The sequence below is a fragment of the Buteo buteo genome, chromosome 19 (assembly GCF_964188355.1).
Source record: "Buteo buteo chromosome 19, bButBut1.hap1.1, whole genome shotgun sequence".
In the NCBI taxonomy this organism is placed as follows: domain Eukaryota; kingdom Metazoa; phylum Chordata; class Aves; order Accipitriformes; family Accipitridae; genus Buteo; species Buteo buteo.
In genome coordinates this window covers 11,693,571-11,708,050 of record NC_134189.1, presented here as the reverse complement: position 1 = coordinate 11,708,050, position 14,480 = coordinate 11,693,571, and the positions used below count along the sequence as shown (strand labels likewise).

At 46.9% G+C, this 14,480-nt stretch overlaps 1 protein-coding gene across 1 annotated transcript in view; it reads right to left on the bottom strand.

Moving 5' to 3' along the window:
- TMTC1 (transmembrane O-mannosyltransferase targeting cadherins 1) overlaps window positions 1–14,211 on the bottom strand; it is a 146,805-nt gene extending 132,594 nt beyond the window's left edge. The window contains exons 1-2 of the mRNA XM_075051015.1: window positions 13,763–14,211; window positions 1,037–1,214 (exon numbers count right to left, since the gene is read on the bottom strand). Coding sequence (XP_074907116.1) covers window positions 1,037–1,214; window positions 13,763–14,079 — 495 coding nt within the window. The 5' untranslated portion in view covers window positions 14,080–14,211. The remainder of the gene's footprint in view (window positions 1–1,036; window positions 1,215–13,762) is intronic.
- Between the last annotated feature and the right edge of the window lie 269 nt (window positions 14,212–14,480).

Genomic DNA, 14,480 nt, shown 5'->3' with positions numbered 1-14,480 from the left:
CTCTTTTGAGATTACATAATTAAGCTATATTCAGCACTCTGGCATTTATTTTAACCTTTTTAAGTTCTGACCCAGACAAAAATAAATTCAAAGAGCGCCTCTTCTAAAATCTCCTTTAAAATATAAAGCTGTATTATCAAAAGGAGCCTAGCTGATTAGTTCACACAAGACAGCACAGGGAGTAACTGTAAAGCTCGTGGCTTTTCGTTATTAAGGTAATCTCTCCTCAAAAGTTCTCAGCTGCAGCAGCCGTTTCCCTCACTCATTTACAAAGGCCGGTAATGAAAGCATGTGATGTCAATGGTACCTCAGCTAATGAGTGCATTTCTTTTTTTAATTACGGATAGCTAAACATTGCATGAGCAAGCCTCATTTTATCTACAGAAGTACCTCCCCATGCTAACTGACTGTAGTTTTAGCATGACTGTCTTTAAATGTTTCCTTATAACAAGCAGAAAAACGTCCAGTATGAGCTGTTGCTCTGTAAACTTACCATGACGTTTATTAAGCTAACAAGATTTTTCTGAAGATGATACTCCTAGCTTTCAATTGAAATCAATATAAATTAATCTATGGGTCATATCACCTCTATCTGAGCGACCTCCTTCAGAATATACACTAATGCTACCTTCACTTTTTCTCCCTTAAACTGATGGCTATAGGAGATGACTGAAGGCGTGCAACAATGTCCCGGCAGGAAAGCGCAGCCTCACTTAGGTCTTTGGTTTCGGAAGCCTCAACGTTTTCATCAGCTGAATGACTGTCCATTTATTCCCAGCATCGCTGATTAGGACTGCCAATTAGAATTTAGTGCCGGAGCAGAAAGATGGCAAATATGAATACACTTTTTTCTTAATGACTCCTGCAAATTATTTTAAATACAGTACATTCTCACCTTTGCTCCTCTACTGCAAAAAATCACAAGTACCATATTCTGTATGACTCAGAGGTTTCTTTAAAAAAAAAAAAAAGAATGTAAAGTATGTGTTTATTTTTAGCTTTTGTGTCACCGGGTTTTTTTATGTCACATACTTACAGCCTCGGTGTGAATGGGATGCACAGCAAAGAACAGCGCCGTGACAAAAGCAAGTCGACAGTCCTTGAACACAGCTTTGTCACAAGTGTACATCAGTACAAGAGTCACTAGACAGTGTAAAATTACATTCACTGCATGGAAATAGAAGGGGTTCATACCAGCCAGCAATACGTTTAACCTGTAAGGAAACAAAACAGAACCATTACTAGACTGGAGAGGTCTTGTAATAGCAGGACATCTTTCAAATACTCTAAATTATGTTTTTGTCTGATTTGCAGACTTCTAATGTAATTGCTATTAAACTAATTAGTGAAAATCACTCTGAACTTCTGGCTTATCTGATTAAAGAGAAACCACTTCCCCATTTTTTAAAATATGAGGTTGTATTTGGCAACCTTCTTGACACTGAGATGAGAGAGGCTTGTGCCCTCCCCATACGGCTTACTGCAGGGAGATGATGTCTGTGCTTCCTTAGCAGCAAATAACACCGGCCAACACCAGAAGTACGGCACTTGTCCTATTTCCCTGTTGGCACCTTCTGCAGTTGTCTCAGCCACGTGGCAGCTTTACAATACGGGTAGTTATTTTCTACTACAGAATAGATGCTTTTGCTTGGAAACAGCCAAGACAAGGACTTGGTAAGGCACTGGATCACCTGCTTGGCACTACAGGTGCCTTTATTCCCAGTTAAGTTTCAAAATACTTTCACATACTAAAGATTAAGCATTTATTTACATGCTTTACTGACATCAGGACTACACTAAGCAGCTGGTCTAATAGTTAGCATCATTTTTATAAGGACATTGATGGTAAAGATAAGTTAGCTAACATCACCTAAGACTCAGTGAGACAATTACGGTTCACTATGTGTGTCAATCATAAAAAAATAAAATATAATAAGCTGTTATGACATTTGTTCGACAGCATGTATTAACACATTTTTCTGGTCACTGTTTTTTACAGCCAGCTTGCTTAACAGCTGCTGACAGGCTTTGCCTTGCATCCAGTTTAAGATAACTCGATTCTCTTTAGAATTAACTCCCTCTGTACATTTGGACAAATATATATATACACACACACACACATATACATGGTGTCTCTATCTAGGGAAGACTCCATATACGAACAAGGAATTTGGAAGCACTAATGTTAAAGGACATTTGGAAAAAAAACAAACCACAAAACAAAAAAACCAAGACACCCAGTGAAAAGAAGACTCAATCTAAATATTTTGCATGTAGCTGTAAACATGCTAAAGGGTCAATAATCTTTCCTGTTGTTACTAACAGACTCCAGGTCTCCCAGGACATACATGATGCAAAAGCAAAGCCACTGAGTTGTTGTTACTATGCAAACACCTTAGGGTTTTTTGTAAGACAGAGGAGGTATGGTGTGTCTGTGAGGGCCAGAAAACATGTGCTTTTTATAAATTCTCTCTACATTCCTTACTCATAAGCAACAGAGTGCTATCTGTCCTGGGCTGCATTTTCCAGGCCACTCTAACTTTACCAGACCAGAAGTCTTACTTGTGCATTCCTACCCTGCTCCCACTGGAGTGTTTGTGGAGCCAATAGCTGAAACTCAGAGAGTTTGGGAAAAGTGAGATTTTTAGCACGACTTGACCTTTCCCTTTGAAGTATGGGTTGATGCAGCTACATTCTGACAAGACATCAGTCTGTGTGATTCAAGAATACATGAAGAGTTGGGGCTTTTTCTTTTTTTTTTTTCCTTCCCCCATTTCTCCTGCAAGCCACTTCAGGGCAGCAGCATACATCACTTTCCTTCATTTCTACCGGCACAGAACAACAAACCACAGCAAATGGCAGTAACAGACATCCAGCCAGAGTTTCAGCTGTAAATACACTGCAGCAGTGGGAACCCCCAAGCCTAAATCTTGTTTTCAGCACGCTGCGGAGGACAAGGGGCCGCACAGGGCCACCCTGCCCCGAAGGACCCAAAGCTCCCGCTCAGAGGCACCTGCAGATGTCTGCAACGGCAGGGACCGCCTAAGGACCCGTTCTTTATACAAATGAGTCATTCCTGGCTGTAAATCAGCTGGATGGAGCACAGTTGTCACCATCGCTCCCCCTCAAATGCCAAAGTGTGCTCTGGCAACCTGATGTCTGGAGAAAGCAGATGTAGGCAGGTGAGGACTGTGAGGACAAGTGCTCAGCCTATCAGGCGGTATGAACCCATGCACCAAAATGTGAGAGATTCTTATTTATTTATTTGGCCAAATTGCAAGGACCAATCACTAAAAACACAATGTCTGGCAGTACTCTTGCAAAATCTCTCATTAGTCTCCATGGATCACATCTGATCCCTTTGCATCCTGAAAAACAGGTCTACTGGCAAGAGAGGCAGAACCTTGTAGGGGAAGGATCTTCCTGTCCCCATCAGGTCACCTATCCCAAAGGCAAGGTGTGCTCTTCACGTGCCTTCTTGGGGCAAACATCAAGTCAACAAGGCTTGTAAACTGTGAGTTACCTGATGCAAGTTATTGAAAATAGCTATGTAAAAGCATCAGCCTCACAGCTTGGCTATTCCCCCATGTATTCTTAAAGGAAAAAAAAAAAAAAAAAAAAAAAAAAAAACAAACAGAACAAAATACAGACATATCACCACCATGGTATTCTGATAAGCCTTCCATTAAACAGCAAAAACTGACTGCAAGCATGCCTCGGTGTATGTTTTAAATACCATCTTTGGTGGTCCATGAACACTAAACATGAATGTGTGCAGGTGCTATATTCACACCAGTGTTTTTTGCTGCTAAAGCTCTTTGTCATAAGAAATTAGGCCACATGGCAATGAAGGAAACATTCTTTTGTCCTGAAACAATCCCAGCAGAATGATTTTGAAATGTTAGCCGTGGTTGAATTTATTGTACGTCAAACGGGTGAGCAAATCTGGGGCTCCAAACAGCTCTAATCCAAGTCACAAGGACTTTGCAAAGCTCCCCAGCACACTCACCCACCCGTGGGGAATAAAAACAGCCTACTATGGAAAGCCAAATTTGCTCCACTGTGGAGCAACCATAGTGCAACTTCTGGGCAAGGGAGCAGGAGGGGATGGGTAAATCACAAATTACTTCTCCCTTCTTAAACTTTAATAACCTTGCAGAGATTCAGTCTTGCCTTTGTTTACTGGCAAGCAGCATTATCACAGAGTCACGTAGTAATTACACACAGTATAGGGCTCAGCAAACAAAGGAAGTAAAACAGAGACAGGACTCTCAAAATTAAGTAAGAAGTGGCATTTCTCCAACATAATGTTCATGAACAGAAGCTCTGGCAGGCAACAACCGTACTCCATTGTGGGGCGGGGAGGGCTGTCCTGATACATTTCCATATCTAAACTGTCCCACAAACGGGGAAAACATTTCGTTTTCTAAATTGCAAGCCCCAAAGACACCAATACTACCATCATTTCTAATCTGCAGCATCGTGTGGGCTGGAAGACCTTAGCCACTTCTGCATGAAGATCATAACATTTGTCTGAGCTGAAGCACAACTTGTAAGATACGTGTTATGGCCCCGGTAGAGCACACAGCTAGGAGAGCAGATGCTCTGGGCTGGCCAGGCTTTTTGAACTGACTGCCTGTCAAACCAGAGAGGTGTTTGCAAATAGTATTCTGAAGATTTGGGGCTAAAAAAAAGCAAGTGACCACACTTCTAGGAATGACGACACTTGAAAGAGGAGACACCACCATCTCAGACAAGGAGTTTTTTCCTCAGGGGAGCCACCCGTGAAATACTTGGAGATGCATCATTTTGCTTTGCTTGAACACCTCAGCTGGAAGAGTCCCCAGAGGCAAAGAGTGTGCTAAGCCTCCTGAGAAGTGGTGAATGCCAGTTCAAATGCAAAGGCCCTCAAAAGGCCCAGGGGAAAAGGAAGGGAAGAGCATGTCTACCGAGGAGCAGTCCCTCAATACTAGGTGACAGTGACAGGTATCTTCTAATAGGGCTGATCAGCATCACCCAAGCTACCAACAAAAGAAAAACTCATTACAGAAATCTCAACATCAATCACATGCCCCATCAGGGCAGAGAAGGCTACACTAAAACATGTATTCAAGCAAAGACTCTCGTCCCAACACCAGTCTTTGTGTCCAAGGGTTGCAGCATGTGTGGTTCAGTATATCACGCTCAAGGCAGAGCGCTGCCAAAACTACATGCCCAAGCAGGAGCTATACCAAAATAAGAGGTACATGCCAAACAGAAATCCCTTGATTTTGTTAAGGCTAACGGATGTTTTCCAGGAACGGCAGTATATTTGGCCTTGCCACCTACAGCAGCTTTTCTGTTCCTCCACCGTCCACTCTACAAAAAGGCATTACAGAGCTTCGCTCTCAGAAAGAGACTTTCACAGGCACCAGCTGCTGAAGGTCCACTGAGTAGAGCTTCTAAGAGAGCTCTCCAGAAGAAAGCAAATCACTCCTGCTCTTAAAAGAATATGCAACATCTACCAGCACTCCCAGTTAACCACTTGCCCTCCCTGCCCCCGGCACAGCCGCCTTGTTTGAAGAATGACATCTGTTGAGCAGGGAGCATGGACCATGCTACCCTAAAGCCATGGGCACTTACTCCGCCTCTAGATAGGTCATCAGGCAGGGACACATCTCCTTGGGTAAGCAATTCCCAGTACAGAGGGCCTGGAAATTGAGTAGGATTTCGTGACTTCATCCTCGCAGACCCAGAACCAGAGGGATCTACGCTGCAAGAGTACGGGCTCACAGATAAATCCCATATATATCCAGTTACGGTATAAAAATCACCAGCACCCTCAGGCTCTAATATAGTGCTTTTTATCCAGTTGTACACACGAAGACTCATTCAACCTTTAAGGCCTTTTATGATTTAATAATATTGTAAACCATAATTGGAGAGTTTCTCTTTTTATAGACTTTGTTATTATCCCTGGGCAGCTCTTGTTTAGTTTAATCTGTTCTATTATTTTCAAAAGACTAACAAAAACCACAACATGTTATGAAATAGAAATGCACAGGATAATAATGGTAATTTGTTATAGCGAGTAACACTTAATGGAAAGTCTCAGAGCATCCCACACCTCATAAAACCCCCATAGTTTTTATAGAGGGAGGCTCACATGCAGATTTATATAAACTAATCTAACATATTAGGATGGATTAAGTTTCCTGTTATCTTCCCTTCCTTTTGGAATTGTGTGAGATACATGGCAAACTTTATGCAAACTAATGCCTGATTTCTGTGCATGGTGGAGTCTCCTTATAAACTTCACAGATGCATCTATGGCGTGCCAGGAAAAAGAGCATTTGCACTCCAAAAATGGTGCAGCTGCATCAGTGGCAATAATGGTTAATGCGCTATGTGGAAACAGCTCAAAGATTAATGAAAAACCTGTAGCCGTAAAAAGAAAATAAGCCCCTTTTGCAGCAGTGTTCGTGCAATGGCCAGCACAAGCAGGGCAGGGTTTCCACGACAGTGCAACAGCACTTTGTGCTGATTTGTGCTGATAATCTTTTCATAGTACAGTACAATGCCTCAGAATTAAACGGACAATAAGGCTTAAACGGTTTGTTACTTGATTTGCTACAACGGGGATGGGTGAGAAGACAGAGGCCATATCAATTCCCAAGCTATAGCAATTCCCTTGGAGCAAAACGGTCATCACTTACAAGAGCACTAGTTAAGTGTTGGCATTCAAAGCAGGTTATTGCTTTCCAGCACAGTTAGGAAAAGAAAACAGAAATCACAATTAGACTGGGAAGCAGCAGCACCTTGGAAGCAGCAAATATGCCAGGGCAGAAATTTCTAGTGAAACCCTAGAAAGCGTGGTTTGATGATCATTCCTGTGTTAAGAATACTGAAAGCATCATTCACATGGCTTTAAATTCATCTCCACAAACGGCCTTGGAAAATTTAAAAAAAGCTAGACAATGACAATTTACAAACTGACAAACCAGGTGTCATTTTATCTAGATTTTGAACAAAAGAGAGTTTGTCTTCAAAATTATTCTTGAGTAGCATCTCAGCAAGAAAAATGCACTGAAGGAACAAACATCTCTCAAAACTCTTCAGCAGCCATCAAGCAGTCCTCTTCCAAGTGCAGAGAAAGAAAGAGATGAGATGTGATCAAGAACCAAGCTAGGACAGTCACTCATCAAGAAAAAACAAAGCTAACAGAATTCTAGTCTAAAGGTATTAGGCCTAATGAAGACAATATTTCAAACTGGGTACAAGAGTTTTCCACCAAATTTGAAGTAAGTTTGGCAATTTTTCAGCTCGAGCTGTGGACCATGAAGGAAGTGCCTTTTTAATTTATACAGAAGCAAATTAAAAAAAATAAACAAGTATAGTGAGTGAAAAGAGAACAGCCCTCTTTTTCTTTTTTTCTCCTTTATTTCTTTAAATCTGAGAGACAATAAATGAAAAAGCCGAGGAAAGCAGTCAGAAGCAGAGCAAGTAAATGCAGAGAAATGCCTTTAGCTAACCAGCAGCAGCCAGAGCACTTTATTTTCATGGACTCTAAAGAGTATTGACAGGGATGCTCCTGTAGAGATGAAGGTTGGTCCAAAGCTGAGCCTTTAGGTAAAAGACGACAAAAGAAAATTAAGGGTGACACTGGTGCAAAAGGAATAGGATGCCGGATGAGAGAAAATCCCCAGGATTGGTAGGTGTTAGAGACAAAACACCACTGAAGCAAGCAGCAAACATAGGTGTGACTGGATTCATGTCAGCCAAGTCTTCCAGGAGAATCTGCACAGACCTTCTAGGGAATTCTTCCCCTCATAATAAAAGGCTTTCAATTCAAGAGACAGACAAATTGTATTGAGTATTAAGGACTGAGAAAATGTTGTGACTAGGCAGAAGCCCTACATGTTTTGTACACACCTCTCATCCCAGGCAGATCCTCACCTCCGGGCTTTGCAGCACTGACCCCCAGCCAGGTCTGCGCCCCCCTCCCCGGGCAGGAGCTTCCCCCGACCCTCCCCAGGAGCCCTGTCCTCCTTCCAGGGAGCACAAACAACCCTGCCGGTCCCCCCAGAGAAACACAGCCCGAACCTACTACCGAAAACATCAAACACCTGCTACGAAAATTATATTCAAGGTGGGGGGAGGACTTCGGTGCACCTGGAACTGGGGGAAAAAAACCAAGCTTTGAGGCACATGCACCCTCTCCCAGACCTGAAATGGCAGCAAGGCAGTCTGAGTCAGAAGAAAAGCTTACATGCCTAGAAATGTGTCCGTATATTCCAACTATAACATAACCAGTCTAATAAAAGCAACTGCCTCTCTTCACAAACTCCACCTCACCCAGTGTGGCTACACCAGTACTACATCAATTTCATGGCAGGTATCACAGTACCAGTATGGAGAGTGATTGCTATAGCTAGAGCAGAAATATTAGACTAAGCTGTACAGGAGAAATACTGACACAATCTTAAACACTGTGATATTGCCCTAATATAGATGTACAGAGTGAAGAAAATACTTGTGCACTGTGTATTTAACCTGACATATTATAGCTCCACTATATTATCCTGTGATGTCAAACTGTAATATAGCATTAAATCAAGAACAAATAAAATCCAAGGTCTTCTTTTCTTCCCCGGGTTGTTTTGGTTTTCTTAAGCTCCCTGTCCTTGAAACTCATGCCACCGATACAGCTGAAAAAACAGAAGGATCAGCTGTAAGCAACTAGATAGATCAGAAGGTTGGCAGTGAATTATTGAATTAATTCTCTCTTTGGCTATGTATTTACACCTAACCCAAGTTCACAGCCACTTAAGGCTTTGATCTGAAGCCACTGATAGTCTTACATGAGGCTCTGGGTGCCCACACAGAACACTGACCTGTTGCTGAAGGGTCCCATTTACTTCCCAGGCACGTATGGACCCAAGCCATGGCTGGCTAGCAGCCTCGGTGGGCAGACCTGGAGGGTCATCCGTTCTGCAGTCAGCAGCTGAGCACAGCCTGGACTTCTTAATTTATCTTTTTCCCCTTTTTTTTCTAGCCAGAGTACTAGTAGGTGGCTCTGCGCACAAATTGTGCGTCTATGTCTCTTTTGGTGGGAGAGCTGCATTCCCCTCTACAGCTCGTCTCCCCCAGCTCCGCTCCTCCTGGACCACCAGAGCCACCCAGCAGCAGCTGGAGCGGACCCCCTTACACCCTTCCCACGGAGCCAAGCAATTCCCAGTGAACAGCCACTTCCACCTCCTTCGAGGAAGAGCGGGTATCTCCTGCGCTTCTCTGCCCAGCGTCATCCTCCCGAGTGTCTGTCACGGCTGCGTGGCCGAGACCTCTCACTACCCTGTTCGTTCTGTCCCTGGTGAGCTGTCACTCCAGGCACCTCCCGCACCAGCATCTGCCTTGGCAGCGCCCTCCATCCCACCACCCGCCTTCACTTCTCGACCACCTGCACAAACCGGGAGGCCGATCTCTGATTAAGGGTCTTTAAATCTCGGCATCAGGGGTTTTCAAAAGGTTTCGTTCTCACCATTTCCTACCACTGCACACCTTCGGGCTAAATCTGCCATGTTGCTGACTACATCAAACCTCCATCCCCTGTTTGTTTCTGGGTTGGAAATCTATCTAAAAGGGGATTTGGCAGGCAAGAAGAGAAAGGGGGAGGGAGACAGCACTGAGGATTGCACCTTCTGCTTCCACAGTTGAGAAACATTTTTGCAAAACCACTGGAACCAAGGAATAACTTAAGTGCTACTGGGTGAATAAATGATTCACTGAACTTCTGTTAGTGGAGAGAAGGTGTAAGACAGAAAGCACCCAGTTTAAATATAAAATACTGAGTGAATTACAGAACTGGCAGGGTTGGGTTTTGTTTTTTTTTTTTCCTTTTTCCACCTTTCATCTTAACATTTTATAGGGAAGACACCAAGAAATAGTATATCCTGAGTCCAAAATGCCACCTTCTTTAGAGAGAAGTATATGAAGGGTAGATTTAGGTTAGATGTAGGGAAGAAGTTCTTCACTGTGGGGGTGGTGAGGCACTGGAAGATGTTGCCCAGAGAGGCTGTGGCTGCCCCATCCCTGGCAGTGTTCAAGGCCAGGTTGGATGGGGCTTTGAGCAACCTGGTCTAGTGGAAGGTGTCCCTGCCCATGGCAGGGGGGTTGGAACTAGATGATCTTTAAGGTCCCTTCTAACCCAAACCATTCTATGATTCTATGAATCACTTCTTGGAGAAGAAAATAGCTGCAGGTAAACATCTCTGAGTGGCAGCAAATGGAGAAGAGAGCATGAAGTAAGTTTTTCCTAAGGACTAAGCAAAACCATTGCCTACCATCTGAACTCCTGTGCAGATGAGGAGTTGTGCTAGACCGGTCACCTAACAGTTACCCACATGTAATAGGAGTGTTTCTAAACCAACTAGTTTTAACACTCCTTTACTTCACTGAAGTCAAGAGAAAAGGTGAGAGGAGTTCAAAGCCGCAAAGCAAACATTATTTAATTCAACAGTCCATGTGCAGGCTTTTTTCCCCCCTTCTGATGTTAACCCACACAAAACAATGCAGCAGTTCTACGAATATTTTAAGTTTTGCATAATGGTTCCAGTAACGTGGGCCACTCTTATTTTCCTCTGATCATTCATGCTGACAGATCTGGTGTGAATAATGTCAAATGCTCTTTTCACTGTTTGGCTCCAGAGCCTTAGTCTACTGGAATGAGGACTGTCACTTAAGATTTCCAATTCGTTAGGGACCCTGAACTACTGTTAGAAAATTTCAGCAATGTCTGCTTAAGACTTTTCTGACAGACAGGCGACAATGTATTTTAATTGGGATCATTTCAGGAACATGTAGCATATGTAGGATATGTTCAGCCTAATGAAAAGTCCACAAGGCATCACAAGTCCTTCCTCTTACTTTCACAGCCACGAAGGACAGAAAAGAGACTGAGACAAAGTTTCTGTAGATTGATGGATCTGTAGACATAAATTTCAGCCCACCCTTCACATCTGTTCTGTACATGCAGTTTGGAGATCTCCCAGATTTTTAATCTTAGTACAGCAAGATTCAAAACAAGCCTTTCCAGATGAAAGTTTCATGCAACAGAAGCAGAGCCACTAGGCAGGTATAAAGAATCATGCTACTATTAAAATGCCTTGGATTTGACCAAATTAGCACAACAAGAAAAGGAATAAAATAAAACAAGCAAACAAAAAAAAAAATAAAGAGACCAGAATACTTTGGTCCCCCCTTCCCTTTCTCAGCAAGATCCCGCAAAGCACACGTCACACGGTTTTCTCAACCATCCTAAGTGGATGCAGTACATTCTAACAGAAGCATTAACCCACAACATTCATTTCCATTCTGTTGGAAGTCCATTTCTGTTGAGCATTTTACAAGCGTCAGGGTAAAAATCGGTTTTCCTTCTGCAGGAGCACAGAGCGCAACCAGCAGCCTCCTGCTGGGCAAGGCAGGGGCGGATGGCACAGGCAGGCAGAGCACGGCTCAACCCCAGGCTCACTGTTGCTTGGCAAAAGCTCCCTGCAGCCTCTTTGGAAACCCTGCGTTTGGAGGATCCACTCCACCCAGATCTTAACATCTTCCTCTGACACCTTACTGGTAGAAATGAAATGGGAAGAATGGGGAAACTGGAGGGCTGGAAGGATATTTGGGATGCGGTGGAAATAATCTTCCTCTGCAGCCAGGGAAGATAAATGATTCCTTCCCTATTCCAAATGCAATGCCAAGCGGTGAACAAATGACTCTGCCTTTGACCCTGTCTCTTAGCTGTACGGTTATTATGAGCACTTGAGGATGAAAAGTTGCTCACAAAATGAGTTTCACTGGTTTCCAAAAAGGACTAGATGGAGACAGCACTTCATCCTTTTTTTTTCCCCCCACATACACACACAGCCCCCTTTAAATAGAAAAGGCAAAACCAGTTCAGAGTCAAGACACAAATGGGAACTAAAGCATTTAGTTTCCATTCCATTATTAAAGTTTAAAATTCTTCTGCTAATTAGCATAACGTAACCTCAATCCTGCAACCTGATCTAGGAGGCCAAGTCCAGCGCCAGTACTACATGCAGCATCGTCAGTGGTGATCCATGCAGGTTCACTCACCTCTCAGATTACCCCCAGATGTATCGCTGGATTCATGGATTAATCAGGCGGCCCCCCAAACTGTAACAGACTGGCTGCACACCCGATGGAGAGGGCACTCTGTGTGCACAAAGCCACCTCTGCCCATGGCTGCACACATCCCCTTCGCTCTCCACAGAAACCCGCTGAGAGCCCCTTCAAGGAAAGGGTAGAAAACCTGTCCTACACAATCCAGTTTACAAGGCTCTGTGCTGTTCAGTTTTGCTTTGGCAGGGATATGCCACCCTGTGCCCACCCAGCCCTGCTTCCCCAGATTGCCGATTCCGATGGCTCTCGCCTCCAAGGCCACCCTTACAACGGAAGGGTGGCAAGTGCTCTGTGGGCGTGCCGATGGGGTGCTGCATTCCCCAAAACTGCTCTTGCCTCACAGAAACACGCAATTTTCACATAGTTCATGAAGCGTTGTTTATAAATCCGGTACGTTAATGAATAGTTACTCCATTAGCAGAGTCAGCCAGGTTCCAGTAACACCTCCTCCTGGCACACTTACCGCTGTCCATACAGTTTGTTCCTTATGCCCGCCATAGGTTTGTAACGAGCACCTAGCGATCGCCTACCAACAAGACCCGGGTGCTAAACATCACCCAGCCACACTGGCTCTTCAGCACAGTTCCCCGCAAACACCCGTATCATTTTTAAATCCTAAAACGTGGTAAACATTCACCACCGGTTTTGTTTCACCAGAATAAATCAGAAGCAGCTAATGGAAAGTATGACAAACTGTACGAATTGTAACTAAGCTGATCTGCTAGAAATTATTCCCCTCGGAGAGAGGCAGGCGCCTGGGTTTTCCTTCTAGGATGAGCCACGGGAACTGTCACTTACTTTGCCGCTACTCAACTTCTCTTTATTCCTGTAAAACCGTAACTGCTCCTCAACAGCTCTGCCGGTACCCGGGGAACATCTGAAGCAGCCGAGGCTGGCGGGGAACTCCGCGACTGACATGAGAGGCTCGCCGCTGCCGGGCTGGCTGCAGGGACCGGCGCCGTACCCTTGCGGCAGACCCCTTCGCTTAGCGTTAAAGGGAGGGATGACTACGGGTCTGCTTCAAAACAGCCCCGGGGAAGTTTCTGGCACGATCGTTCAATCGCAGAGAAAAGTAGTGGAGATAAAGCAGAGGAGGAACTCCCGGGGAATTCAATCTGAACACCCTTCCCAGTCAAAAAAGGGCTTTGCCGAAAGGCTCGCGTTTCCCTTTTATCCCCCGGCAGCCTTGGGGAAGAGGCGCCACCTGTTCCCGAACGGCGAGGGACGCGGGGCGCTTGCCGGGCTCCTCATCGTCCCTCTTCTCCACCCAACTTCCACCGGCCCGGCCGGCGGGGCCACCCCGGCGGCGGCGGGGGGCTGAAGCCGCGCCCGCCCCGGGGCGCGCCCCCCGTCCCGTACCGCTCCGGGCAGAAATGCTGAATCACGAAGCCCGGGACGCGGGACCGCAGGCGACAGTGCCGGGGGGGGGGGGGGAAGGGGGTCCCCCGACCCCCCCAGCCGGGGCCGGCCGCCCCCCTCCGCCCGCTGCCCGGCTCGTCCGGCCGCGGCTCCGGGAGAGGGGGCCGGGCGGCGGAGGGGGGAGACGCGCCGCCCGCCCCGCTGCGGCGCCGGCGGGGCGGGCACTTACTTGAAGGTGAGGACGCAGAGGGGCCGGTAGGACTTGTGGCTGGTGTTCTCGGCCATCCGCTTGCCCCAGAAGTCGTTGGCGAAGGCGGCGGCCACGGGGGCGGCCGCCCGCACGTCGGGGTTGTTCACGATGGCCCAGACGTCGTCGTGCACGAACTCGCCCCGCAGGGAGTTGCCGTAGCAGAGGGCGCACAGCCCCGCCAGCACCGCCGCCGCCGCCGCCGCCCCGCCGCGCCGCCCGCCCGCCGACGGGGACGGGCAGGGGGGCGGCGCGGCTCGGTCCCGGCTGCGGGAGCCCAGCGCCGAGCCCGTCACCATGGCGCGGGTGCGGGCGCGGGGCGCCGCGCTGGCTGCCCCGGCTCCGGCTCCGCGGCGGCGGCGCGGGGAAGCGGCAGCGGCGCCCGCATGGTGCGGGGCGGGCAGCGGGACCGCCGCCGGCCACTCGCGCTCTGCCGAGGCGCAGCCTGCCCGGCTGCAAATAAACAGCGGCCGCCTCCCCGCGCCATCCCTCCTCCTCCTCTTCCTCCTCCTCCCCCTCCTTCCCCCCACCCCCCCGCACGCATGCTCCTTGCCGCGCTGTCACCCCGCCGCCGCCTCGGCCCCTCGGCGGGGTGGGCTCTGCCCGGGCTGCCCCCCCCCCCCGCCGCGGCGCACCGGCGCGGCAGGGCCAGCAGCGGGCGGGCCGGGAGCTGCGGGGCCGGGAGCGGAGCCCCGGCGCG